At 47.3% G+C, this 27,779-nt stretch overlaps 7 protein-coding genes across 7 annotated transcripts; 4 read left to right on the forward strand and 3 right to left on the reverse strand.

The window, feature by feature from the left end:
* The first annotated feature begins 40 nt into the window (after positions 1-40).
* Positions 41-415, forward strand: BX661DRAFT_18538 (uncharacterized protein). Its single transcript, XM_051536761.1, has one exon. The coding sequence runs from the start codon at positions 122-124 to the stop codon at positions 350-352; it is 231 nt and encodes a 76-aa protein (XP_051391745.1). The 5' UTR covers positions 41-121; the 3' UTR covers positions 353-415.
* A 6,186-nt stretch (positions 416-6,601) lies between these two features.
* BX661DRAFT_182650 (proteasome component C11) lies at positions 6,602-7,583 on the reverse strand. The gene has a single exon (XM_051536032.1). The coding sequence runs from the start codon at positions 7,411-7,413 to the stop codon at positions 6,820-6,822; it is 594 nt and encodes a 197-aa protein (XP_051391746.1). The 5' UTR covers positions 7,414-7,583; the 3' UTR covers positions 6,602-6,819.
* A 535-nt stretch (positions 7,584-8,118) lies between these two features.
* Positions 8,119-9,269, forward strand: BX661DRAFT_18548 (uncharacterized protein). The gene has a single exon (XM_051536783.1). The coding sequence runs from the start codon at positions 8,239-8,241 to the stop codon at positions 9,145-9,147; it is 909 nt and encodes a 302-aa protein (XP_051391747.1). The 5' UTR covers positions 8,119-8,238; the 3' UTR covers positions 9,148-9,269.
* A 755-nt stretch (positions 9,270-10,024) lies between these two features.
* Positions 10,025-12,889, forward strand: BX661DRAFT_171105 (uncharacterized protein; the record flags this gene model as incomplete). The annotated part of the gene is made up of 1 exon (XM_051533675.1): positions 10,025-12,889. The coding sequence occupies one exon, from the start codon at positions 10,025-10,027 to the stop codon at positions 12,887-12,889; it is 2,865 nt and encodes a 954-aa protein (XP_051391748.1).
* Positions 12,890-12,950: 61 nt separating this feature from the next.
* Positions 12,951-14,761, reverse strand: BX661DRAFT_182655 (uncharacterized protein). Its single transcript, XM_051536033.1, has one exon. It carries the CDS (start codon positions 14,427-14,429, stop codon positions 13,176-13,178), a length of 1,254 nt encoding a protein of 417 aa, XP_051391749.1. The 5' UTR covers positions 14,430-14,761; the 3' UTR covers positions 12,951-13,175.
* Positions 14,762-24,057: 9,296 nt separating this feature from the next.
* Positions 24,058-25,383, forward strand: BX661DRAFT_18680 (uncharacterized protein). The gene has a single exon (XM_051537100.1). The coding sequence runs from the start codon at positions 24,170-24,172 to the stop codon at positions 24,905-24,907; it is 738 nt and encodes a 245-aa protein (XP_051391750.1). The 5' UTR covers positions 24,058-24,169; the 3' UTR covers positions 24,908-25,383.
* Positions 25,384-26,312: 929 nt separating this feature from the next.
* Positions 26,313-27,317, reverse strand: BX661DRAFT_182661 (cyclin-domain-containing protein). The gene is made up of 2 exons (XM_051536034.1): positions 26,881-27,317; positions 26,313-26,428 (listed from the first exon to the last, which is right to left on the reverse strand). Exons 1-2 carry the CDS (start codon positions 27,263-27,265, stop codon positions 26,343-26,345), a joined length of 471 nt encoding a protein of 156 aa, XP_051391751.1. The 5' UTR covers positions 27,266-27,317; the 3' UTR covers positions 26,313-26,342.
* Between the last annotated feature and the right edge of the window lie 462 nt (positions 27,318-27,779).

The following is a 27,779-nucleotide window of genomic DNA, read 5'->3' on the forward strand; positions in this document are numbered from 1 at the left end:
GGCCATGGTTGTGGTCATTAATCTCTGCAAACAATTTGTGAACCATGTCAACAAGCGCTACACATCTATTGATTCACCGTCTGTTGCCCTACCTGTTGGTGGAATCAACGGGCCGTCGCCGATGCCTACATGCCCTGTCGATTGCAATGACATTAGTGCCCACTCTATTCAGTTTTTTCCTGCGCTCACAGTTGCATTGAAACCCTTGAGCTTTTTTTACTTGCCCAGCAGAGATAACTTCATGTTGCACACAAGCGTGGCAGGCCTACAAATAATGCTGCCGCTGCCCATGTGGCTTCTCCTCCTCCTCCTCCTCCTACACACAAACGCGGTCGACCCAACAATAACATAATTGATCATGCGACTCCATCTAAACATGTGGTTAAACGCAGCCATGGCAGACCCAGAAAGGACGCCGCTTCTGCCAGTGCGGCTACTTCTATCTCTATCTCTTTATTTATTTCTGAGACCAGCCGGGGGTTAGGTAAACCCAAAAAAAATTGCTGCCTCCAAGTAATTTGCCAACTCTGCCACAACGCTCCCACAGGACAGCAAACAGCTACAGTTTTTCAAGCAACGAGCATGTCTGCTATTTTTATTTGTAATGTGATACTCTTAAAATTAAATTATACTATATATATCTATGCCTATATTATAAAAAGCACTCAATGATGTGAGTTTCGAGTAATTACAAAAATTAAAATAAAGCTGCCGGCTGTTTGCTAATAATCTTTATCTTATTGATGCCATGCCTAAATGTCTGCACAATCAATATGCACTAAACACAAAATTAAAATATTAAAATCGCTATTAATATGCATTCTACGCAGTACTCAGTGCTCAGTATAAGAAAAGCCTATCATTAATACTGATGCTCACACATTGCCAAATAGCAAGAAATAAACTGCTTGGGGAGCCGTGCAGTATAGTTTTGGCTGGTATAATAGCGTGGACTAAACAAAATGCAAAAAGCAAATTCATATTTTTGATCGCACTGAACGCATAAAATATGGAAGTTGAACTTTGAAAAAGCTTTATTTTCTCATGCGTGGCCTGTTGATCTGGTCTACAAGTTGATCTAAAAAAGTACACGCACGCGCTTATCTTTTCCATACAAAATACTGCTAACCATTCCAACTGCGATATGAGGGACAAAAAAGGTTTCATTATATTATATTATCTTACATTTTCATTTTCAATTTTTAACTTCAAGTATTATCTAAGCGTTCAGGGCCGATAATAATAGGTTTATTTTTACTCTTGTTTGTATGCCCATTTGCGCCAACGTCAACCTGCTTAATGGCAATACGCACATGCCACTATATACATAACACTAACAAAGCTGCTTATTGTGGACCTGGTAATATTCTTCTATTTAATGCATTGTGCCATTTACGAATGATTCTAATTTCAGGCCCATGCTCCGATTATGGTAGCAACTCGCTATTTTGTTTTAGTGTTTTTATTCTCTTATTCTTGCTATGTCATCTTGGCTATGTTGCAATATTATTCTTGCATTTTCCTTTTCACTTTGTAGCCATCTTTTTCTTTTACCTTCTCGCTCTCTGAACTAAGCACCTTTATTTGCTCGCGTATCCAATATATCAGTTATTCTAGTTCAAGCACTCGTTATTTGGCACTAGCTCTTGCAATCTCCTTCAGCAAAACTAGCACCAGCACCAGAAAGCGGTCAAGAGAAAGGGTAAGAACATGTAAGTTTGATTTCGTTTGATTTATACATTTATGCATTTTTTGTAGCTGCCGTCGCCTTTCATTTAAGAGCAAGAGTAAGCACCAGCACTGATATTGGCACTAGCACCAGTGCCAGTTTAAGTGCCTAAAACCCCCAAAGGCCAGCGCCCTGATCCCCTGGTAGTTCCAACCTGCAATGGTGCTGAGGAATAGGCGTAGGTACAGGGCGCGCTGAATACCAGCCATTTTATAGAATTTTTGTAGAATTTTCCAGTAAATAAAACCCCCAAAACCCCCAAACTAAAATACTTAAACCCCGAAATTCTATATGGAATTCCTCTGTGGAATTGTTCAATGGGAAATTCATTTTTTAATTTGGGGAATGGATAAAAAACACGATTTTTTAGGCGCTAGATCAAAACATGTTCACCTTTCCTCCAAAATGGATTATTTTTATTTTCAGGCAGACGGAAAATGGAGAAATGAAGTATTTATTCACCTCACATTTTTCATCGTAATAAGCAGTAAAAATATATTAGAAAACTGAGGGTTTCCCATCCTCACGGCGGGAACGCCTCAGTATGTGTAAAACACCACGATAAATGAGCGCCATCATTAGCACTGCTCACATAAAGACGGCTACCAAAATAAAACCAACAACTAGCAAAACAAATACTATTTTGATGCATCTCGAAACTGCATCAATATCCGCTGTTGTTATTTTCTGGCAAAAACAGGTTCAATCATAAACACCATGCGGCTTCGCAATTGTTGTGATTGGATCAGGACATCAGGATGACGTCCTCCATCTGTCTGATGCATCTGTGCGCGTTGACGGGTTTCAGCCCAGGTCACTAGCCCAGGTCACGAGCCCCTGTGGGGTTCTCAACACTATGAATGCTTGCTGGTCAAATCTATAACCCTTTATTTCAGCGCCTGGTATGTCTTTATATACACAATGCAGACTTTTATTTATACCAAATATGTTATTGACAACAGTTTATCGAGAAACAATAGAATACCTTGTTATTAGCGCGTTGGCAAGAATACCAGCCTGAAACTATTGAATGAGGTTTTGCTTTTTTATTGTTGATTTCTATTACATTATATAAAGATTTTGCGATGGGAGTTTTTTTGCATTGTTTACTGGTCAGGCAAAATGATAAAAAAGAATGCTTGTTTATTTATATACCTACGCAAATTTGCTGTTTACAAGCTAAGATACAAGCCAATCAACATATTAGTTTTATATCTGCAAAACAGTTTGAAAATAAAATTTCTATCATCTATACTAAACAGTGGGGTGTTTTGCGCATACAATTTACTGTTAATTTATATTGTACAATTGTAATTTAAATGTATATTTTAATAGAACAATTGACAATGCATTTGAACAGTTGTCACAACAACACTCAGAATACAATTGAATTAAGCACACATAATGTAACATGCGTCGCATATCTAAAGCAGCAACACTCATGCCATTGATGCTCCTACGGAAATGCATCAAGGCAACAGCACTTTACACAAGCTAGTAGTGCATATATTTCTCGTCCAGAAGAATGACGTACTATTTAGAAGCTGTTTTATTTTTCTTAAGCTTATCGACCTTCTTGGGCTCCTTTATTGTCTATTTTCCTCCATAAATAAGAGTAAACTCACGACACTTTTCGTTATTATCCTTAAACGCTATTTGTGTGTGTGTGGGGGGGGGGGGAGGGTTCACTACTTTTAGCGGTTGGCAGCTTGCCGATTTTTAATAACCCACTAAATTTGCTGTCCTTCGTGGGATATAGTATATTTTCTCGCATCATTATGCATTTTATTGGCTGATGGCGATCAACTGATTAACCAGTCTTGGCTGTTTAGTCACACAAACAATAAGTCACACAGTGACCAAAGCAATATGCTCTCTATTCTATAGCACTTATTCATTAAATATACTTTATATCTTTGTTATTTTATAAAATTGTTGGAATATAGGAACGTTCTATGAATGTGTAGATAAACTACAAACGCTTTGTTATTGATATTATTTTCCTTTAAAAACGGCATTAGATTACCGACGATCGGATTCAAGTTCCAATATATATTTAAGTCGTCTTTTGCAAACGAAAACCAGGTACACTTTTTATATAAATTGCACATGGTATGAGTAGGCTAAACTTTATGTTAACTAAATAATATTATATAGTCGTAGGCAAGAAAAATATGGATTGTGGAATGTGGAATGAAAATGCTGAAACTGAAGGATGGGGTTGAGAGGCCTCATTTGATACAAGAATATGCGGCTTGTCCCTGGTGATTGATTAATGAATCACTTGCTAGTTAATTCCCAACTCAGACATATGGGAATATTGCATACGAGCAATATAAATAGTAGAGTAATACAAATGATTGATGCAGTTACTCTTTAGCTTTCTTTTAGTTTATCATAATAAATACTTTTTATCGTAACACCTCATTTAAATAGGCTGGCGGGTATTGTTTTTTGGCTTGAAGTGCACAAGTGTTCTGTTGTGCTGAGCTACATCTCTTGCTACAATTTAACGATATGCTTATCATGTAAATTTAAAAAAACGTTTTATAGAAACACAAAAAAGCGTCTAATACTCCTTTTAACCACTGGGTTTTACACTGGTATATCTATTAAAGCTACGACCGTCTGGTTAATTTTTCTCAACCGTTGACTGAAAAACATTAAAGAGGGTCATCGTATGAACAAATAAAATGAGAAATACTCCACATTTGCGTGCGCTTTTACTTTGTGAAATGAGTTTAATGGATAGAGTAAATATTGAATGAGCAGACTAATATTTTTATTTCTGGCCTTAAATGTGTGCTGAAAAAAGATGTGGGTTCTTGCGTGGCGGATATTGGCACACCTTGCATATCACAATGGGGGTTGACTTTGCTACAAGCTGCAGTACGACTGTCATGCTCTATAAAAATGTGGGTCTAAATTACTATATTTAAGTATCAAAAATTACTTAAGGAATTGAAAAGGGGGCAGCGCTGTGTGGGCAGCACTGTAAACAGCATGGTATTCCTTGATGTCAGCCAGCAATAACAGAAATGTGTATAGCGGCCATGAGGGCGATCTTGATTCTTGAAAAGGGAAGATAATGGCTTGGAATGTGTGCTGGGCACCACAACGATGAATGGCTCAAACCAAGTCGGCAGACGCCAATTTAGCACATTTGTCATATGCATCTTTCGACAAGAGCACAGTTGTAATAATCATGGTTTTGTCTACAACGGCGATGTGGAAGACTGCTCCGATAAAGAGTAATGGTCTATGCAAGATGCTCGAGAAGTAGGGATTGAGTGCTTTTGTTCGATGAGTATTTCATCTCGAGCTGGTGCCTGATCTGCTATTCTGAGCTAAATTCTTTTTTAGAAGAAAGCCTCCAACAAAAAGGGACGACAACAGCAAGATCAGCAATGCTTTCGGGAGTGTGCTTGGGCATGCTGCGCTGCAACAATTTTTCCGCAAGGTGGCGCAGTAGACAATCAGTCTTAATCATTAACTCTAGTTTTTGTCTTACTTTTCTATATTTCGCATAATGAATCTATTTTCTCTCTCGCTGTAACAATTTTGCCCACCTTGGCCTATTTCGTTCTAATTTTTCGATATCGCATGGAATGCTGTTGATGCGAAGGAGGATATTGTGTATCGGTACTGAGGCCATGGCATTGCTGTCTATCTGAATATGCGGCTGATTTACATGATCCTTTTCCACTTTTACGGGGTTCCTTTTAAATTTGACTATTTATTAAAATTCTAATAAACTGTTAAAAAGTAAGCTTGATAATAAAAATGTATTATCCAAGCGCATTATTGATATCCAAAATGTTGTAGCTACGCCGTATGACCTTGTCCTTCCAATCCTTTCTTTTTATCAAAGTTTGCCTTGCAGTACACATGCAAGCATATCGTGTAACAAGCAGTGTAATTCGTTTTGTTAACACGATATTACTCGGATTTCTGGCCTTCTGCTACCTCTTGCAGCTTGTTTCGTCTCTGATAATTCAGACCCATTGGTCGAAGAAAAACCATCAAGTCTACACTGCCGCACGTTAGTCCCGAGACTGCTTCGCCTCCATCTACAACAGCGAGATGCAGCACAATTCCACCTAAATATTGTTGTCCATCTTGTGCTTCGCACCCCACTTCTAATTTACTTGTGTATCGTTGGTCTCCGCGGCTAGTCAATCGGTGTGTACTCCTTTAGCAAGATGCCGTCAATCTGAGTATTAGCCCAGATATTTTAAGGAACAGTATATTTCAGCGCGCAGTCAATTAATGACGTTTGCAGTTTACCACGCAACGCTTGTTTATTATAACTTGTATCCGTAGCTAGTAAATAATTCAATTCTTAATGTTTTTCCATCTGTATAGTTTAATACGTTTTTATTATATACAAAACAAAGCTATAAACAGGTCGCGGCTTGCAATTTTAGTCCTATATCAATTAAAGCGTTAAAATTCAAGTTAGTGCAAATGCAATTTTATGTGGGTGCGTATAAAAAGGTAAGTTTTTACGTTGTTTGTTCTCAGAAAAAAATTCGGTAGAAAGTGGTCTTCGTCATTAGACCATCCAACCTCAGAAAGAGGGTGGAGGAATAAATAAAGTCAAATGCCTAAATCATCATTGGAAACAAAAAACACAGAATAAGGTGTACTCGCAGGGTGAAAATAAATCTAAACGTACCATTAGACTAAAAATGCTGCCGCAGGAATTATAAATAAAAAATAGCATAAACACTTGATAGAGAAGAAGAAAGACTGAGGTGCTCAACACGGGTTAGTACCAGTTTTTATACGACGCGGAAACGGAACAATTCGTGTTGAACCACAACGAGAGAAAAATTTTCAACCCCAACATTTTCATATTATTATTTTTGCTCTAAAGATTGAAGATCCTAATTGATCGCAAGATTTGATTTTTATTAATCTGGGAATAAACACTTGCTCAGATCACGCGATGCGGCAATGACGAAGTCTGCGTGGCCGTTGCTTGTGCGGGACCCACGGTTTTGAATAACTGGATTCGTGGTATTTGTATAAGAGCCAAAGGGAAAAAGAAAAAAAGTGAAATAAGAAGGCTGGGTAGGGCGCCCGCATTAAATGTCGGCTACTGCGTATTCGCGTGTGCCGCTCTGGTCTATGACCTTGATGGTGAAATCGGGAAAGTCCACTATGAAGCGCTCCTTCAGGACGGCAAAGCACTTTTTGATAATGACAAAGGCCTGCTCAAGCGTAATATTTTGCGTGTACTCGCGGTCCATAACAGCGTACAAAAAGTACGCGCAATACCCATGTGCCGCATACGGAACTTTGGCCATGGCAGCCAGGTAGTCAATCCAATAAAGTGAGGCCTCGCCCGAGTTCCGATCAACGCCAGCAACCAGCAGGTTGACCTGATACGGCTTGCGCGAGCGTAAGGCTGTGGCCAGCTCGTTGCGAATAAAGTTGGCTGTCTCGCTCGGCGCCATGTCCTGCGAGTTGCGCACGCTGTAAAGTCTGACGTTGCCCTGGATGTACTCGGCAAAGTTTGACGTGTCTCCGGCCTCGCCGGTGACAGACATGAGTGTGTGTGACGACAGCTTGCATGTCTTGTCCTGGTTGTTTTTCATTCTGACAATCGAGTGGACAATCGCCTTGTCAGTCACTGAAACGACGAAATCCCGGCCGGTGATGGCAAACTGAGCGTCCATATTATTTTGTATTTAAGGGTGGATTTGAAAAAAGTATGTTTGAAAGAGACACAAAATACCAGAAAGCGAATTGAAGCGTGTTTAAATTACAAAAGCAGAAAATGATTTTATGCAATCGTCATGACGAACACACAATTGGGCTCATTCGGCATTATTTTGCGCACAGCATACGTAAGCCCTCTTTTTGTTTATTTCTGCCCTACCAAATCCACTGCAAAATGGGGACAGCCATATCGACTAAAATCACTGATCCGATTAGCATGGATTAACTCAAATTATCTTGCTTTCTTCGTGTAAAGTTGGTCGGAGGTCGCCGCTCAGTAAATGTCTCAGTGCTCACACTTGGCACGGAGTGGCAGCCTGTTTTGGGCGTCGCATCCAGTATTGTCCCGCTTAATATTGCCTAGCAGCCGAGGCCAGGGTCTCTCAATATCACAAAAAGCAAAACGAGCAGAGATAGGTGTGCAAAGTGCCTAGGCACTGATGTGCAGATGTGAGCTTCGTGATCCACACAGACCAGCAAATTTGTTTACTTTGGTCGGCCAGTTACCATTTATTCTTTTATTTTTTTTGCATCCCAACACCAGAACCAAAAAGTGAGAAACATCGTCCATGGATATCTGCAGCTAAAATAACAAAACAGTTTCAAAGTTAAATATGATCGTCGTAACTCTGAAATTGGAAGATTTTTCATATTCTATTACCGTTCAGATGTAGCACATTGTACTTAACTTAAAACGAACCAACTCAACTTTGACAGTTTTTTGTTTCCAACAGCACCATCTGTATAAAAATGCGCTCATTCCCGCCGCCATTTCAAGTTAAATGCCATTATCAAACACAGCTCTCATATCCACATCCCTATTTTGCTTGATTCACGCAGAAAAACAAATTTCATATTCTCAACACAGAAATACCACCGGATCATTTCAAACATCAATAATAATGCGCTTCGCCATCTCCCTCGCCATTGTTGCTGCATTCTCCGCCCAGGCTGTGCTTGCCAACGGCTCCGCTAACGCCTTCAACACTAGCGCAGTTTCTTCCGCTTCGTCAACTGCCTCCGCCTCGCATTCCTCTTCCGCCTCGCACTCGGCGTCCAAGAACTCTGCTTTGGCTGCTGTTGAGACCACCTCTGCTGCCGAGGCCACTTCCGCCGCTTCTACCAGCAGCTCGTCTGCTGCCTCGGGATCCCACCAGTCGAATGCCAATGATCTGTCGCACAAGTCCAGCCAAGCTAACTCTGGCGACAATGCTGGTTACAACGAAGACGCGTCTAGCAGTTGCAGTAGCGACGTCGCTTACGAGGAAGCCTCGTCATCTGCTCCCTACGCTGATTCCAACGATTATGGAAACGCCGAAGAGGGTGACTACTACGAAACCGTTGCCGAGTCCAATGACTACGAGTCCGCAACTGAGGGCGGCTATTACGAGTCTACACCTGAGGGCGACTATTATGAGACCGAGGTTGAGGGTGATTACTACGAGAACACCGGTAACAACAACTACGATGATAATACTACCATTGTGCAGCTCATTGGCACTGATCCCGTCATGACTCTGAACGACGGAAACCCTGTAGCCACCGTCGGCACTTGCCCTGACTATACGATCACGATCACTAACCAAGTCTTTGCTACTCTCACGACCACCTTTACGCCATCGTTGCTGGCCATCCCCGCTAGCACGCCTGTCAATGGCGCCGGAGCCCAGAACCTCAACTACTACTACTAAATGTTGACCAACCGCCCAGCGTCGGCTTGCCCGGATGCAGGGAAATCTGTTATTTTGCTACCCATTAATACTGCTGTTTGGTTTGGTACCACACCTCCCCATCTTATTCTACACAAATTTTCTTTCTTTCCTATTTTCTTTCAGTCAAATGTCAATGTCAATGTCAATAATTAATTGTAAAAATAATTCCTGATAATATTTCTATATTCATTTTTTTGCTGTATTGCAATGTTTCTCAGAAAAACACTTTGAAACGGGGCAACAGTAGAAAAGTGGGCAGGGTTTCGTTGCATTACTTCTCTATAGAATTTTTGTTTGGTCAGGGAATATAAAAGTGGAGTACTAAATTTCCATTTCTCCTCGCATATCCCCCACTTTATCCCCACTCCACTCCCAACAGTGAGGTTATATTATATTTTCATATTATTTATCAAATATACACATACACACGCTCCGACACAAAATATAATAAACCCTGCGTATTTGCGACACAGCTCGAGGGGGGCTAATATGACAAATTGCGAATCGCAAATTGTTTTGCTATTTTCGCAGAGTGGGGGTGTTTGTGCGGTCAGAAAAACTGACAGTCATGGTGGGGATTTCTCGTGAGATTTTGACAACAGACGATTTCAACACCGAGGTATAAATAGAAAATGCCGCGGTAGGTTGTGCAAATAAATAACCACCATTACAAGTGTTATTCCTCACTGATCTATATTTCACATAATCTTTCAATTGCATTTGCAACATCGCAATAGTTTCCATCACATCCTGTTACACATCTCGCTGAACATTTATAAATTCTCAGCAGAATAACCTCTCACAATAATACTAATATCACCAGCCTGAAAAGCAAATAGCTACTCTAACTATTAAAATGCGTCAGGTTCTGTCCATTTCTCTGTTCTTTGCTGTGCTCGCAAGCGCCGCCCCGGCGACCTATGGCTACTATCCTGCTGATGCTCAGGTTAAAACTGAGGTTCCGGCCTACAGCGTCCAGAAGGCCGCTCATGGCTATTCGTCGGATCCCGCTCCCGCCCCTTACGCAGCCCCTGCCCCCAAGCATGCCGTATACAAGGCTCCGGCTCCGGCTCCCGCTTCATACGCGGCTCCCGCCCCTGCCTCGTACACGGCTCCGGCCCCTGCCTCGTACGCGGCTCCGGCCCCTGCCTCGTACGCGGCTCCGGCCCCTGCCTCGTACGCGGCTCCGGCCCCTGCCTCGTACGCGGCTCCGGCCCCTGCCTCGTACGCGGCTCCGGCTCCTGTCTCGTACACGGCTCCCGCCCATGCTTCGTACGCGGCTCCCGCCCCTGCTTCGTACGCGGCTCCCGCCCCTGCTTCGTACGCGGCTCCCGCCCCTGCTTCGTACGCGGCTCCCGCCCCTGCTTCGTACGCGGCTCCCGCCCCTGCTTCGTACGCGGCTCCCGCCCCTGCTTCGTACGCGGCTCCCGCCCCTGCTTCGTACGCGGCTCCCGCCCCTGCTTCGTACGCGGCTCCCGCCCCTGCTTCGTACGCGGCTCCCGCCCCTGCTTCGTACGCGGCTCCCGCCCCTGCTTCGTACGCGGCTCCCGCCCCTGCTTCGTACGCGGCTCCCGCCCCTGCTTCGTACGCGGCTCCCGCCCCTGCTTCGTACGCGGCTCCCGCCCCTGCTTCGTACGCGGCTCCCGCCCCTGCTTCGTACGCGGCTCCCGCCCCTGCTTCGTACGCGGCTCCCGCCCCTGCTTCGTACGCGGCTCCCGCCCCTGCTTCGTACGCGGCTCCCGCCCCTGCTTCGGCTCCCTATAAGGTGTCCGTGCCTGCTCCTGTTGAGCCTACTATTGCTGGTGATGAGTACGACTCTGCTCCCGCCTACGATGTCCAGCCCGAGTACAGCGCCGCTTCCACTTCAGAGAGCAAGCCCGCCTACAAGCCCGCCTACAAGCCCGCCTACGATTCCCAGCCTGAGTACAGCGCCGCTTCCACTTCAGAGAGCAAGCCCGCCTACAAGCCCGCCTACAAGCCCGCCTACGATGCCCAGCCTGAGTACAGCGCCGCTTCCACTTCAGAGAGCAAGCCCGCCTACAAGCCTGCCTACAAGCCCGCCTACGATGCCCAGCCCGAGTACAGCGCCGCTTCCACTTCAGAGAGCAAGCCTGTCTACAAGCCTGCCTACAAGCCCGCCTACGATTCCCAGCCCGAGTACAGCGCCGCTTCCACTTCAGAGAGCAAGCCCGCCTACAAGCCCGCCCACAGCTGTAGCTCCAGCAAGCCCAAGCCCGCTCCCTATGCTGCTCCGGCTCCTGCCCCTGCTTCCGCGCCTGCTCACTACAAGGAGTCCAACTCGCAAGTCGACTCCGAGACTGCAGCATTTGTTTACCCTGCCAATGACTACAAGATCAATGGTGGCTACGAAGGCGATAACAACAAGAGCACTGCCAATGGCTATTCTGGCAAGAGTGGCGCCAGCTCTCAGGAGCACGCAGGTGTGCCCGCTTACATTGCCGCTCCTATTGGTGGCTATTCGAGCTCCTCGGCAGCCGGATACTCCAGCACTTCTGCTGCAGAGTATTCTGGCTCTGCGGAGGCTGTCTACTACTCAACCAGCACTGTAATCTTCACGAGCATCATTTATGACACCGAGTATGTCCTACCTACCTACGAGAGCAGCGCCGGTTACTCCACCCAGAACGCGTACTCCGCCGCCCCTGCCTCGTACGCGGCTCCGACTCCCACCCCTACCTCGTACGCGGCTCCTGCCCATGCTTCGTATGTGGCTCCGGCCCCTGCCTCGTACGCGGCTCCCGCCCCTGCCTCGTACGCGGCTCCGGCCCATGCTTCGTATGCGGCTCCTGCCCATGCTTCGTATGCGGCTCCGGCCCATGCTTCGTATGCGGCTCCGGCCCATGCTTCGTATGCGGCTCCGGCCCATGCTTCGTATGCGGCTCCCGCCCCTGCCTCGTACGCGGCTCCCGCCCCTGCCTCGTACGCGGCTCCCGCCCCTGCCTCGTACGCGGCTCCCGCCCCTGCCTCGTACGCGGCTCCCGCCCCTGCCTCGTACGCGGCTCCCGCCCCTGCCTCGTACGCGGCTCCCGCCCCTGCCTCGTACGTGGCTCCGGCCCATGCACCCGCCACTGCTTGCTCCAGCGCTGCCCCGGTTCCCATCTACATCACCAATGTCCCTGCTCCGGCCCCTACTCACTCCAGCGCCTCGTCCGCTGGCTACTCTTCGTGCTCCAGCAGCAAGGATGCGTCCTCCTCGACTATCGACTATGAGATTCAGCTGACCGCCACTCTGCACATCAATGCCGTCCAGGCAATCCATTCGGCCTACGAGACCAACTCCATCGAAGAGGAGTACTCGAGCTCCGTCGCCGGATACTCTTCCAGCTCCACCGCGGGTTGCTTGTCCAGCGCTTCCGCTGAATACGCCTCGAGCTCTGCCGCAGGCTACTCAAGCTCCGCTGCCCCCGCTGCTAGCTGCTCTTCCAGCGCCGCCGCATACTATCCTTCCAGCTATGATGTCCTCGCCCCTACCAACTACGCCTCAAGCTCTGCCACTGGTTACTATTCCAGCGCTGCCCCGGCACCCACCACCGCCGCCGATGAGTACAGCACCGTGAACTACGTTGTGGCCAGCATCGTGTACGACAAGAATCAGGATTCGTACGATGAGGACGCTGTGTACAACGATAAGTACGTTGGCAAGAGCGAGGCTGACAAGAAGGTCGAGCACGTCATCTACAAGTCGATCGGCCGCCTGTAAACTTCAGTGTCTGCAAGCCCAAATTATTATTTTTATGTGGCGGTTTCCATGTCTCATAAAATTTTCAATATTCAATATCAATATCATTTTTACATCTTAAAATGCACAAGCGGGTAATAACTTGAACATAATTTCATATTGCCAAAGCGCAAAACAAAATGAGCAGAACAAAATGTCACCAGTATCTCCTCACTTCTCACTCCGGTTAAGACTGGTAATAGTTATCTGCGCCCTCACCCTCGTCCTCGGATCCATGGATGATGCGCTGGATAGGGTCATCGCTGATCTATTTGGAAGACTTCTTGGCAGACTTCTTTTTGGCTGCGCCCTTCTTGCTGACCGACACTGCCTGGATTGCCGGCGACGCACCACTCGAGCTTGTTGAAATCGGGGGACTGCTGCTTCCACTCACAGTGTTGGCCGCTGCACCGCTTTCACCACTGGCATCCTTGTAGGTTGCAAACTGGCTGATTGACAACGCATGCGCACTGAGGCTTTTGGTTGCATTGTCATTGCCGTCCAATGTCTTTGGAACAAACGCCTGGGAGCTAGCAGCGGAGCTAATATTAGAGCTCAAGCCAATTCGGGGGGTCATTGAGCCTACGCCAAAGGCCGGGCGGCCAAGCTTGCCACCAAAGGCGTCGACAGGTATCTGGCTCGCGGAAGAAAAGGCGTTAGGGAGCCCCTTGCTATCAGGTGCGTTCCCACCACTACCCAGGCTGGCGGGTCTGAGTATGCCGCTGTTGTTGCCAAAATATTTGCCCAAAACACCGGCCTTGAAAGGCGACGGTTTTAAGTATTCTGACTTGCTGGTGTCGTCGTTAATATTTGCAGATTCAATGGCAGAGCTGGTCTCCTGCAGAGTTGCCTCGTCAATGTCAGCCGCTATGGTACCAAGGTCGAAAGAGTCGGTAAGGTCGGCCTTGTCAAGGGCGGCCTCCTGGCTGCTAAAAATTGGCTCTATCGCCGCACTCACGGGACGTGACAGCATCTCAAAGCCATCAGTCGTCTGGGAATCGGCATGCTGCTGCTCTTCGTCAACAGGCGACCCAGGCTGATTCAATTCGAGTTCGGCATCTGAAACAGTGGCGGTCACCGGGGCTTGGCCAGCTGTGAAGTTGGTTTCAGCGGCTTTTGACTCGGCGTTAACAGTCCCGGTATTAGAGGCAGAAGTGCTATTAAGGGCCTGGGATACGACGCTTTCTACAGCTGCACTCTCATCATCATTATCAAGGCCACTGCTGGCAATATCATCCTTGCTTTCAGAGCCCGACACATGCTGGCCGACATGCACAAACCCATCAGAGTCGTTGCCGTTGTAGTGGCCGCCTGCAGTATCGTCGGCAGTGTCCGGGTTGTGGTCCCTGCTTCCTGAAGTGCTAGAGTGAGTGATGTTCTCAATGTCGGAATCCGAGATTTCCAAAGCAGGCTCGTACTCTTCATGCAATGAGCCCCCATAAACAGACACAGCGTCGTCAGTACCAGCATTGACCCCCGAAACACCTCTATCAGTAGATGGCTCTCCGTCAGTAAAATCCATCGCAGCTTTGGCCACCTCCGCATAAGAATGGTCAGTAACATCAGTGTTGTCACCAGAAGCAGCCTTAGTGTTGCCCTCAGCCTCGGCAGCAGCATCGGCCTCAGTATCAACAACAACGTCGGTCTCAGTATCGGCAACAGTCTCAGTATCGGTGACGGCTTCAACATCGGCAGCGGGCTCAGTATTGGCGACAGCCTCGACATCGGCGACGGCCTCGACATCGGCAGCGGGCTCAATATCGGCAGCGGGCTCAGTATCGGTGACAGCCTCGACATCGGCAGGGGCCTCAACATCGGCGACGGCCTCAACATCGGCGACAGCCTCGACATCGGCAGCGGGCTCAATATCGGCAGCGGGCTCAGTATCGGTGACAGCCTCGACATCGGCAGCGGGCTCAATATCGGCAGCGGGCTCAGTATCGGCGACAGCCTCGACATCGGCAGCGGCCTCGACATCGGCGACGGCCTCAACATCGGCGACAGCCTCGACATCGGCAGCGGGCTCAATATCGGCAGCGGGCTCAGTATCGGTGACAGCCTCGACATCGGCAGCGGCCTCGACATCGGCAGCGGCCTCGACATCGGCAGCGGCCTCGACATCGGCGACAGCCTCGACATCGGCAGCGGGCTCAATATCGGCAGCGGGCTCAGTATCGGCGACAGCCTCGACATCGGCAGCGGCCTCGACATCGGCGACGGCCTCAACATCGGCGACAGCCTCGACATCGGCAGCGGGCTCAATATCGGCAGCGGGCTCAGTATCGGCGACAGCCTCGACATCGGCAGCGGGCTCAATATCGGCAGCGGGCTCAGTATCGGTGACAGCCTCGACATCGGCAGGGGCCTCAATATCGGCAGCGGGCTCAGTATCGGCGACGGCCTCGACATCGGCGCCAGCCTCGACATCGGCGCCAGCCTCGACATCAGCAACAGCGCCGACCTCAGTATTGACAACAACTTCGACATCAGCAACGGCCTCGGCGGCAGCCTCAGCGTCACTATCAAGCTGAGAACCCTCTTGGTCTGTAGGCTCTGTAACACCCTGTATCGCTGATGCCTCCACAGCCTCTACCACGTCCTCCCCATTATCTGAATGACCTTCATAGTCGTTGTCCTCGCTATCATCGTAATCGCTGTTTTCATAGTCCTCGTAGTCATCACAAATAGCCTCCGCGCCATCGTCATAAACATCCTCTTCAGACTCGTACTCGAAATCATACACATTTTCGGCATCCCCATTCTCATCCTCTTCTGCCTCCTCATCTTCGTCAGAATCCTCATCTACGGCACTTGGCTTTTCCAGACTCGGGGGCACAAACGAGGTGACCACGGGTTTGGTGCTCTCCCCCATAGACGTGCCAAAAGAGGCACTCAGTGCACCAGCCGCGACGCCTCCCGCTGCAACCATGGTGCCAAATGCCAATCCAGAGCTTGGTTTAAATCCACTGCCAAACGAAACCTTTGGCACTGCAGGCTTAGCGGTCCCAGGCTTGGGTGCTTCGCACGACTGACATACGGTGTACTTGTCAGAAACCGAAGACATGCATGTGTCACAGGCCCAGGTGTCGGCAGGCTTGGTCCAGCCAAATGATGGCGGGGGAGCCTTGCTGGACCCGGGCTTGGGCGCGTCGCACGATGGACACATAGTGTGCGTCAGATCGACAGACGACATACACAGATCGCAAGTCCACTTGTTAGCAGGCTTGGACCACCCGAATGCTGAAACCTTAGGCGCAGATGCAGGTGCAGGTGTTGGTGTTGGTTCAGGCGCAGACACAGTGGGCGCAGCAGGATTGGTAGTCCTAGGCTTGGGCGCGTCGCACGATGGACACATAGTGTGCGTCAGATCGACAGACGACATGCACAGATCGCAAGTCCACTTGTTAGCAGGCTTGGACCACCCGAATGCCGAAACCTTAGGCGCAGATGCAGGTGCAGGTGTTGGTGTTGGTGTTGGTTCAGGCGCAGCCACAGTGGGCGCAGCAGGCTTGAATCCACCGAACATAGGAGCAGCTCCAGCTGGCGGTACAAACGAGTTAAACGACAATGCGGGCTTGTTGGCCATAGATCCAAACATCCCAGACGAAGAAGCAGTAGCATTTCCGCCACTGCCGCCCAGTGAAAGACCACCAACAGGTTGGAACCCGCCCAGCGAAAGACCGCCCGCAGCAGCAGCGCCAAACACTGACTTTGCAGGCATCTGCGTCTGTACCACAGGGGGTTCCGGTGTAGGCACACGCTTAGTGATCTTCAGCTTACCAAAGGTCTCAACGTAGCGCTCAAGATTGGGCATGGGCACCTCAGACCTAAGCCCGGCGCTTCCAGGAGTATCACCCAACTTCATATCAGTCTCGGGTGTGCGCACAACGGGGGCGACGCGCGAGGACCGAGTCAGCAACTCGCGCACGAGTGTGCGCTGCCGACGCGCTTGCACATAGCTGGCGGCAGTGGAGAACTGAGATGCAGGGGAGTTTCTGGCATCGACCAGGTTGCCCTGGTCGGAATCGACAACGAGGGATGCCCGGCGGTGGGCGCGGGCGGAGCGGGGCACGAGCTCGCGCACTTGTGTATGCGGGAATTCGGGGTGCCGCTGGGTGGGAGTCTGCTCATGGGGCCAGGCCGTTGTGGGTGCCGTGACTAAGAGGTCCTCAGGCCGCAGGCCAAAGCCGCGGCGCTGCGCCACAGGCGTGCTGAAGGGCAGCGTGGCCGGTGACCACGGCGTTCCCTCGGCGGCCGTCCGCGGCGACACCGAGGCGCTGGGGCGCCGGCGCACAGGGGCGGAGGAATTCTGTGGCTGCTGAGGCAGCGATAGCAGGTTTTGGGAAGAAGCTCCAGTAGTGGTGGCAGAGGCGGCGGCAGCACGCACCTTGTTCCTGGCATACTCCTCGGACTTGCCCAGTCCCAGGGTATCGACGCAAGCGGCGACCTCGTCCAGCTCATAGTTCTTCTGCGCCAGGATCTGAGTTACATTGCACAGCGTGCGCTGGATAGAATCGACCGTGGGCGCGCGCAGCTTGCTGGGGAACTCGCGGAAGACCTTGTCCAGGCGGTGCGCCTCGATATCGACAACCTGCTCGACGTCGGCCGAGCGCCTGCCAATCATGTCGTAGGCGGCCTTGAGGCGGCTCTGGTAGTCGCGTTGCAGTGGGTTGGGCCCACCGTCGACCGTGGCATTGGGTGTGGCCTTGGAGGATGTGGCCGACTCTACAATGCGATTGACCTCCTCGCGCTTGGTCTCCGTCTTGACATACTGTACCATCTGTTTGTTCAACAGCTTCTGGCTGACGCGCAGCTCGTCGCGAGATACCTGCAGGGCCTCCAGAAGCACGTCGGCGACGCTGTTCCACGACTCTGTGTCGTCCATGGACAGGTTGTGTAGGCTGTCCGATACCTTGGCCATGCTGCGCACTGTCGGGTCGATGGGGATTGGAGGGAGGCTGGCGTGCTGGACCTGTGTGATGGCCTGGCCCGTGTTCTCGATGGAGGCAGCAAGTGTCTTGAGGTCGGCGTCGAACTTGTTGCAGGTCGAGATGTACTGGCGGTTGAGCAAGTCCTGCGCCTTGGCCTCCATTTCGCGCTTGAGTGCCTCGACGCGCTCCCTCTCCTTGCGCTCCTTCTCATCCTTGAGTCTGCGCATATTCTCGACAATTTCTTTTTGCTCACGCTCCTTCTTCTCCTTTTGCTCTCTCAGCTCCCTGGCTTTTCTCTCCTTGTCCTCAAACTCCTTGCGCGCTTTTTCGGCGGCTAGTCTCTCGGAAGCAATCTTGTCGGCGAGCTTTTTTTCAGCAGCGTTCTTCTTGTCAGCAGCGTTCTTAATTTCAGAAGCGATCTTCTCAGTGGCGATCTTCTTCTCGGCGGCGGCCTTCTCAGCGGCGGCCTTCTCAGCGGCGGCCTTCTCAGCGGCGGCCTTCTTGTCGACAGTGTCTCTCTCATATTTTAAAAACAGGCTGGTGCTAGAATCAGAGTCTGGCTTGTCACTGTCGAAAGCACCCAAACGCGACATCGGGTCCGATGACCCATCACCAGACCTAGGCAAATATGATGACAATCCGAAGGGCTTAGCCGGGGTGCCAAAGGGTATGCCAGCCTTCTTCGACTGAGTGGCATCAGGAGCCTGATCAAAGATACTGCCCGAACCGGAGCTCATTGTAAAGCCGCCAAACCCAGTTCCAATTGAGGACGAAGACGAGCCAAAGGGCTTGGCCGAACTGCCAAATACCGCCTGTCCAGTGATACCGAGGGCTGTGGGAGCCTTGACAATGGGCGTGATCGTGCTGGGCTTTCCAAATGAGGGCGCAAACCCGGTGGATGAGCCAAAGGCGCCCGTGGATGCGGTGCTCTGTCCGAAAGCGCTGGTAGAAGCACCGCTGAATGCACTGGTAGACGCACCACCGAATGCACTGGTAGACGCACCGCCGAATGCGCTTTTAGAAGCACCGCCGAATGCGCTGGTAGAAGCACCACCAAATGCAACCGGCAGGGCGGTGGTAGCGGCGGGGACAGCGACAGCATCAGTAGCAGGAGAGAGAGAAGGGGTCGTGGCAGGAGAAGGAGAAGGAGACGCAGAAATTATTTCCGGCTCGGCCTCGGCAAAGATTTCATCAGCAGTCTCGTCTGCAACCTCGTCGGCACTCTCGTCAACAAAGTGCTCTTCCTCATTCTCTTCCTCTACCATCTTGGCAGTCTTGTCAGAGAAACCCGGAACCCTGACGCACTCGTCAACCATCAAGGAGCAGCGACCACCGGTGCGCATCTCGCCCATATTGTAAACGTGGAATCCTGACAAGCACCCGTCCGTATTGAGGATCCACATAATCGGCACAGGCTTAACTCTCTCGCCGTCGTCCGTGACTGGTGGCAAGTCGCTCTTACCGGTATAGTCAATGACCATGCCAAGCGCGTATGTGTCGCCTTCAATTGTCGACAAGGGCATCTGCGCCATTTCAGCGTCGAAATCCCACTGCGCCCACGCCATCTTGCCCTCAGAATCTGGCGACTGGCCCACAGTGGTTGTGGTATCGGAGCCCGCACCAACGATCGTGATAATGTTGTGCGCGCTCTGGCCCCAGTTCGGAATACAGGCAATGTGGAATCCAGGGTAACGCGCGGAGCACCACGCACTGGAGGACGGGTCATCAACGGCAATCCACTCCTGCGTCTCCGCTGTCTTGCCCGCTTTGGTGATCACATAGCCGACAGTACGGGTATCATCCACACCATCATCCTCTCCATCATCTTGTTTCTCGCCGGTGCCGCCACCTCCATTGCCCGGAATCATCGCGCCGTCAGGGAAGGGTCCGTAGATGGCGAAAAACGTGTATGTGTCGATCCAGTCGACAGCCAAGACCACAAAGTCCGACATGATCGCATTGTTCACCTTTTGCGACTCTACTGTGCGCTTGATCTTTCCATCCAGCGGAGCCCTCTGCGTCAGATTAGAATTGTCATCGCCGCACACAATCTGCTTGCCCTTGCGTGACCAGCAAATAGCCGTGGTCAGCGTTTGCTTTGCATCCACAATGGTCTTCACGCTGCCCGACTCCACGTCAATCATCAGCACTGAACCTGAAAGAGTAAGCGCGGCGACGAGGTTAGGCATCTCCAGGGGGTTCGCACGCAGGTCGCGGAACTCGCCCTGCTTGGCTTCAATGATTTTGCTAGGCTTTGCGTCCTGCTGCTTAAGCGAGAGCGCCTCAAATACGAGCACCTTTCCTGCCATTGTGCCCACTAGCACGCGCGTCTCATCGGCGTCGATGCCCACATGCGTGACTTTGCCGTGCTCCGAAAGATTGAGCTCGTTGCGCGCATCGAGGTTCACCGCCGTGTTAGTGCCGGCGGACTTGCCTGCCGCCAGCACATCCTGCGCATCGGCACTCATGAACAGGGAAATACCTATAAATAAAAAACACTTGTTTTTTAGCTTGTTGGTTGCGATACTAACGGTGGATGTCTATAATGTTGTTCACTAGTGATACTTGCCTTGGGGGGTGCCGGCCACCATGTAGCCGTATTTGTTTGAAATTGCCAGCAACTGGGCGTATGTGGGTGTCTGGCGCCGGGCCGTGGAGAATTCCTTGGAGGTTACGCGCAGGGTGGTGTTGTCCTTGATCTGCTTGTGTGTAATATCCACGGTCTGCGCCTCCTTGTCCGTGTACTTTTGGATATCCGATACGACGTCCTTAGTAGCGGACATGATTCAAATATTTTTTTCTGTTAACCGAATGTAAATGTTTTTTGTTGGTTTTTTTTCTTGTCAATAGATTGGGGAAAAGAGCAAAATATAAAATATAAAATACTTGGAATGGGGGAGAGAGAAAAGAGGAGGTTAAATCGTTCACGCCATCAACCCTTTAATCACTTTGTTTTTTAATTTGGCGAGCAAACAAAAATTTAATCAATCTTAATCAAATGCTGTGCATATGCACAAGACTCAAAGAAAAGGTATAATCGAAATTGGCTCACTCTTATCACTTGACCACATTTTTATCTCATAGTCCACTTTGAGACCAAGCTACTCGTTGTTACGCAGCAGGTTTGATTGCTGGTATCATCGATGCTTTGCAGGCAGGAAATCAACGGCCCCTTTGATTGTATTCAATAGGAACGTTCTGACTAAAAGCAGGTGTCAGCAGTCCTCTTACAAGAATTGTTGACCAATGGTCCTTGCTGTCCATGGAAAACTTAGCTGCGTCTACTGTCTTCAGCTGGTATAAATAAGGAGCCAAATTCCTTGTATTCTAAGAAAACAGCATTCACCTTTATGAACTTAATTCATTAAATAAATATATATAGTCTGTCAACACCTTTTTAATTAATACTAAGTATTCTATAACATTTTTCATCCTGCCCCGTTTTATAGCACACCTCAAGAAATCGAAGGCATACCTAAAACATTATCCAAGTATATTACTTTGCATACTCTGCTCGAATGTTTAATGAGGTAGGATAATATTAAGTAAGATTTATCTGAGGTGTATACCCAATAAATACCATTGTCAAATTATCATATTTTGACTATATAAAAAGGGATTTTAACCATAGGTGCTAATCTTTATTTCTGAGCCATTTTCTCTGCCAAAAATAAATCAGAAATAGTTAAATTGCCAACATCAAGATCTAAGACTTCCTTCCGTGTATTGAACAGCGATATTACCAAAATTGCCAGAACTTGCCAATACTGCTATGAGTAAAACAGGACAAGTTGATAGATGCTGTTGAAGACTTACTATTAGTTAAAAAGGTGTTGACAGACTATAGATATTTATTTAATGAATTAAGTTCATAAAGGTGAATGCTGTTTTCTTAGAATACAAGGAATTTGGCTCCTTATTTATACCAGCTGAAGACAGTAGACGCAGCTAAGTTTTCCATGGACAGCAAGGACCATTGGTCAACAATTCTTGTAAGAGGACTGCTGACACCTGCTTTTAGTCAGAACGTTCCTATTGAATACAATCAAAGGGGCCGTTGATTTCCTGCCTGCAAAGCACCGATGATACCAGCAATCAAACTTGCTGCATAACATACTGAACTTTTGCATCATTATTAATGCCCTGCTTACAGGCGAGCATCCTCCCTGTTTCTTGCACAATAATGCATCATCAGAGTCGGCTGAACCCGAGTCTACAGCGACACCCGAGACTTTGTTTAAGCAAAAGCCCAAACATGTGCGCAATAATCAATCTGCCCCTGCTTCTTCTCTTCACGAGAAGCAGCGTAATGGATAATATCTTCAGTCATAGTGGTCTATTGCCACTAGTTTTTAATCACTCTTTAGGTTGCTAGTCAATCTAGGGGAAGGATATGTCGATTTTCAGAAGACTTGTAGCCTCATTTTTTCTTTGGTGTAGTTAAAACAGGATATGGTTGATGTAAACGATGCTATTGAACATTTATCAACCATACATTGTTTTACCTTTCTCACCATGTAGTTTAGCAATATTATTGATGCTGTGATTAATTTTTCTCCATTCAAGAACTTTTAAGTTCGTCAACTCCATCATCCCTTGGACTCACTCAAATAGGGTATTTTTTTGGTTTGCACGCGTGTAATAATTTTTGCAAAAATACATTGTTGCACAGACTGAAAATATGGAAGTGGATGTCGAGGTTGTGAATCGCGAAACATATTTCCATCTGCATGCCAATTGATAGGGTACTAATTGAATTATGCAGGCTTAAATTATGGTGGTATTATAATGATGCCCAGACATGCTTCCCATTTTTCAATGCGCACGCATGAGTGCACACACACGAAAACTACAACACTGACCTGCCAAGATACCGGTCTGCTCACAGAAGAACCAGTTCTTACCAACGGAGTGCATAATTGGCAATGTGCACAACAAAGCCGACGAGGCACATATATAAGATGAGGCCGGCGCTAGTAGTATTTTAGAAATATCAGTAATAAAACCCTTTATAAACTCCCTAATTTTCTAACACTAGACAACTAGTGCTCTTCACCCCCCCTTACATAACAACAGAAAGCTGTTAAAAAATTGTGGAAAATTGCACAAAATTGTAAACAAAAAATTTAAGAAAATGCACAAGCATGTTTATTTTTTCTACAAATTTGTGTTGAGCAGTCTGATGATATGGAAATGGATGTCGAGGTTGATAATTGTAAAACGAGTTTTCATCAACGTGCCGATTGACAGGGCATAGACGGTACCATGTAGGATCAAATCAGGGGACATAATATTGACACCCTAATATGCTCCCCATTTCATAATGTACATGCATGGATGGGCACATGCGAAGATTATAACCTTGACACGCCAAGACACCAGTCTATCTGTAAAAAAAACTAGTTCTCTCTAACGGAGTGCACAATTGACAATGTGCACAACAAAGTTGACGAGACACATATATAGGATGAGATTGGCCTCAGTTACGCTTTTGATTCCATTGATAATAAAAAACCTTTATAAACTGACACCCCACCTTTCGACACTACATTGTAGTGCTCTACACATACCCCATCTTATTATAACATTAGTTTTTAATAATTTTGTTTGAATAACGGGAATAGTTGAAAAAAATGGAGCGACAAATGGACAGAAACAAAAACAAAATGCTTGGCACTCTCAGGGCATGATTGAAAGCACAGAATACAGATGGTAAATTCTAAGATAAATACGCGCACTATTCTTATGCGCATTTCGAAGGTATAATGAAAGGCTAAAGGCCAAAAGAAACAGAGTGGTTGGCATAAAAAATTAAATAAAAGTGGAAAGATACCTACAATGATTTGCATTTTATATAATGCATTATTAATATTAGCAAGGGATTTTTGGGCTCACATATTTTTTAAACACTAAAAAAAATTATTAATTTTTCCGCATCAATACATTCCTAATAAATAAATTGTATATTGAAATCCACAAATAAAACAAATCCAAACCCGCTCACTTGTGAAAAAGAGATCCAATCCGGCCAGCATACGCAGACATCTCGCCACCAGCCAACTCTTGAAGATATTTGTTGTATAAAGCCTTGCGAATCTTGTATTTAACAGTGGCAAAGAGAAAGGCCAGGATACAGAACAGCAAGCACAACAGCGTATTTCGCACTATTGCCACACTGGTTTCCAAGTATACCAGCGCATTCCATATACTCTCAAGTTCTTGTTGAGCGGGTAATGCTTTAAGCGCATTCGGTTAACGTACTGAGGGAAACGCATGTCCAACTCAGGGGGGGGGTGTTGACAGTGCCTGGCTTGCAGTGCAACTCTGTGAGATGCAGCAAGGCCATGGTCAGGTTGAGCAGCTTGTCAAAATTGGGAGTGGTATGTTTGATATTCAGCTCGCGAAGGCCAATGAAGCAGAAAAGTTCTGCAAAATTAGCCAAAAAAAGGTCGGGCTTGATAGGAATCTCCATATGAAACCTATTCAGGGTCGGAGAAATACTGTGAAGAAGCTGGAAGAAATTGGCCGCCAAGTTTACTGGATTATTACCAAAGATATTGGCGTGGATGATTTCCACGTAATGAAAGCTGGAAAGCTTTCTGCTGCCATTTGCACAACAGCGCTTGGGTGCATCGAGCACAATCAAGTTCAACCTAATGTTAACGCGCCCGAGTGTATCGACATTGGCAACAGACAAGACTTGGCTCGCAATCCGGCTGCAGGCGTCAATGCGCAGATAGTAATGGCTCGGGAACACAATTCCATTGGGAAAAGCAGGCAAAGGCCCAGCCTCAGAATATCCTTCAATGTGCAGCCTGCGCAAGCATGGGTACGACGGCAGATTGCCGCGTGCATCCACAACCATCCCAGCCAAATCAAACTCATTTATCAAATAAATCGCCACGTCCTCCAGCGTCAACGCCTTATACTGCACGAGTTGAAAAAAACGACTCCTGTTCGTCATCCAACTTTAAACAGGCGTATGTCAGATACACGTTGTTACCAGAAACAAGGGCGCTCGGGATACCAGTGTCCTTACTGCGGAATCCCACACCCTCAATTCCCTTGAGGCTGTCAGGCATCTTGCGACCAAGCACATCTAAAAGCACGCCCATGTCGGCAAGCCCAACTCTATCATCGCCAAAGTTGTGCAAATGCATGTGTTTGGCAAACTGAAGCGGCACATGTTCAGATTTGACACCGTCCTTGATCCCAACATAATCAAAACTGAGCTCGACAATTTGGACATTCAGGTAAACAGCTCCTGGAGATAATTCTTGCTGAGATGTTAATAACCAGCAGCCACTGGTTATTTCCTTCATGTCTATGTCCCAGATAAGCTTCTTGGCAAATCAGCAAAAACGGAGCTACATTTTTGCCCGAGTCGGAAGAATAATCGACCTTCAGGTGGCGGAAGTCGTAATATTCACTCTGGGTGTATTAGGCAATATCCCGAATTACGTAAAGCGGTAAAGGCTGAAAGGGTGAGTGTTTGGCAGACATTGTAAGATGCATTCAAACGAAATTATGTGAAACTGATCTTGAGGAAAGAAAGAAAGAGAGAGGAACATTTTTTTCGCCCTCTTGATTTCTTCAACAAAAAACAAAGCGTTCTTTGGCTGCAGTTCTCCTGCATATTTAATCATTCGATTGGAAACGTTGATCCTAAAACATTTCGAATAGCTGAGAATTAACAAATGAACATGAAAAACAGACAGCTTGAAATAAAAAAAATTAATATTATTTACATTATTGCTGTGGACATTCAAAATACATATAGTTGTAATTTGCTCCATTTACGATATTCCAAATCCATATTCGTTGTACTAATTGTCAGAATGGAGGAGTCCAATAAACCTGTATTAACCCAAAAACTAAGGAAACCTCCTATTGGGCCTTCTCTACTGCCATTTTATAGGCAACTACAATGTCTAAATGATATCCTGGTTGTTACTACATTAATACCTTTTGGCATTGACTTAACTCGCGAACTCTCGGCTCAGCTGAGCCTATGTGGTGAGAGCTATTACACCGTGAATGATAAATGATATATTGAAAAATTAAAATATGGAATATGGAATAAAAAAATTAGTAACACTCATTTGTAGCAAGTGATTTGATTCGGATGACATACACCGACTCGTGTGTATATTTGAGCAGTTTTTTTTGTTTTTTGTTAAAGATAAAGGGATATATATAAATGTGAAATTAAACGATGGAGGGGGGGGATGATAAAAATATAAAAGCAGAGAAAAAGGAAAAAAGTAAAGAAATAAAATAGAAAAATAAAAAGAAAGCAAAAAAACAAAAAAAACATACGATACACATGGTACCAGTTTTTGCAAAAAAAAATCGCACTTAAACCACACTCTGGTTTAAAACCGATGTAGAAATAGCCGCAGTATCCCCGGGCGACGTAGACGTCAGTGTAGAATCGGTCGCCAAACCCTCCTCATTCTCTCTCCTACATCCACCCGCACCACTTTTCATCTCCTCTTTCCTCCTCATCTGATTCCTATAATCAGCAGATTTCTCGTCAACCTGAGAATAATAAATACCATTGGGACCTGGATAAGACATTGGTCTAGTGGTACGTTGAGAAGGAAGATACGGGTCCGAACGATGTTTAACCGAATGTTGTTGCTGTTGTTCCAGTTCCCGTTGTTGTTGTTGTTGTTGCTGGTGTTGCTGCTGCTGTTGTTGTTGGAGTAAAGTAAAAGCACCCTTGATGGGTGCTTGGTTATCCAACATGGGAACGTTAGTTAGTTTGGGCAAACGACCGGAAAAAGATCGGATCCTATGGCTTGTAGAACTTCTGGCTGGATGCTTAGGTCAAAATCGATTATGCTGAGGAACTGCAGTTCCAAATTATTGAGTTCTGAAACCGAAAGACCGCCGACCTATTTTGAGAAAAAGAAATTAAATGAAACAGCATATCAGTAAAAAAAACTTCCCACCGTCTTGCTTTCTTTTTCCAACTGTCATTGAATTCACTCAAGGGTTTTCTTCCTACAGTTCTTACCTTTGCATATCTCGAATTAGTATAAAACACGTCCGAAAACCACTTTGAACCAACGGTCACACCAGTAATAATCAAGCGATGGATCGAATAAGCATCCACAGTAAACGGCATCCTCCTCCTCGAACACTGGTCAATCATCTGCTGCAAATAAACGATCAATCCCAAGAAAACCTCGTTTGAACACGGACAATACTTTACCACACGCGCAATATAAATCTCCAAATCAATGGTCGGCACGGATCGCGCATGGAAGAGAGTCAGGGAGGTTTTCCGCTCATGTTGGCCGGGCTCCAGGGTTTGCTGCTCCAGGGCGTCGGAGCATTGGGTTACTGTGTTGAGGTAGGCGGAGACTCGGATAACTGTTTCTTGCACGGGAGTTGTGCCGAGGTTGAATTCAAAAGACATTTAAAAGGAAGGGGAGTGGGAATAGGGAGAAAGTAAGGGATAAATTATTTGGGAAATAGAAAAAAGGAAAGAAAAAAGAGGGAGGGAGTGAGTGAGTGACAATGCTTGTGCGAGTAGAAAATTAAAAAAAATCGAAAGAAAGAGAAAGAAGAGGGAGATAAAGAAAAGTAGTTATAAAATAAAAAGAGAGATAGAGAGACAGCAGGGACAATTGGGTGGGTTGGTTTATCAACAACTCTTGTTTGTTATTTTTTTTTTTTCCTTTTTTCCTTTCAGTTTTTGTTTTTGTTTTTTTTTCCCCTTAAAAATGATGAGAGGGGGGGTTGGTGGGGTGTGGGTCCGAGCAAAGCGAGCTGTTCAGCTTTGATAGTCCAATCCAATCCAATCCAAGAAAAGATTATTTCATGACATGAAATAATAATAATTTTTTCTCTTTTTCAAAGACTGTACATGTATTTTTTTTGGCACTCGCCCCCAACATCACAAAAGTGCTTTGCTTTGGATCTTCAGCAAA

The sequence above is a fragment of the Kickxella alabastrina genome, assembly GCF_025024165.1.
Source record: "Kickxella alabastrina strain RSA 675 chromosome Unknown BX661scaffold_11, whole genome shotgun sequence".
NCBI lineage: Eukaryota > Fungi > Kickxellomycota > Kickxellomycetes > Kickxellales > Kickxellaceae > Kickxella > Kickxella alabastrina.

Coding starts and splice junctions, on each gene's coding strand:
- BX661DRAFT_18538 (XM_051536761.1), top strand. CDS start 122: ATGCCTACATGCCCTGTCGATTGCAATGACATTAGTGCCCACTCTATT.
- BX661DRAFT_182650 (XM_051536032.1), bottom strand. CDS start 7,413: ATGGACGCTCAGTTTGCCATCACCGGCCGGGATTTCGTCGTTTCAGTG.
- BX661DRAFT_18548 (XM_051536783.1), top strand. CDS start 8,239: ATGCCATTATCAAACACAGCTCTCATATCCACATCCCTATTTTGCTTG.
- BX661DRAFT_182655 (XM_051536033.1), bottom strand. CDS start 14,429: ATGGATTTTACTGACGGAGAGCCATCTACTGATAGAGGTGTTTCGGGG.
- BX661DRAFT_18680 (XM_051537100.1), top strand. CDS start 24,170: ATGCAGCAAGGCCATGGTCAGGTTGAGCAGCTTGTCAAAATTGGGAGT.
- BX661DRAFT_182661 (XM_051536034.1), bottom strand. CDS start 27,265: ATGTCTTTTGAATTCAACCTCGGCACAACTCCCGTGCAAGAAACAGTT. Junction 26,429..26,880: donor GTTTTCGGACGTGTTTTATA/CTAATTCGAGAT, acceptor TTCTCAACGTAC/CACTAGACCAATGTCTTATC.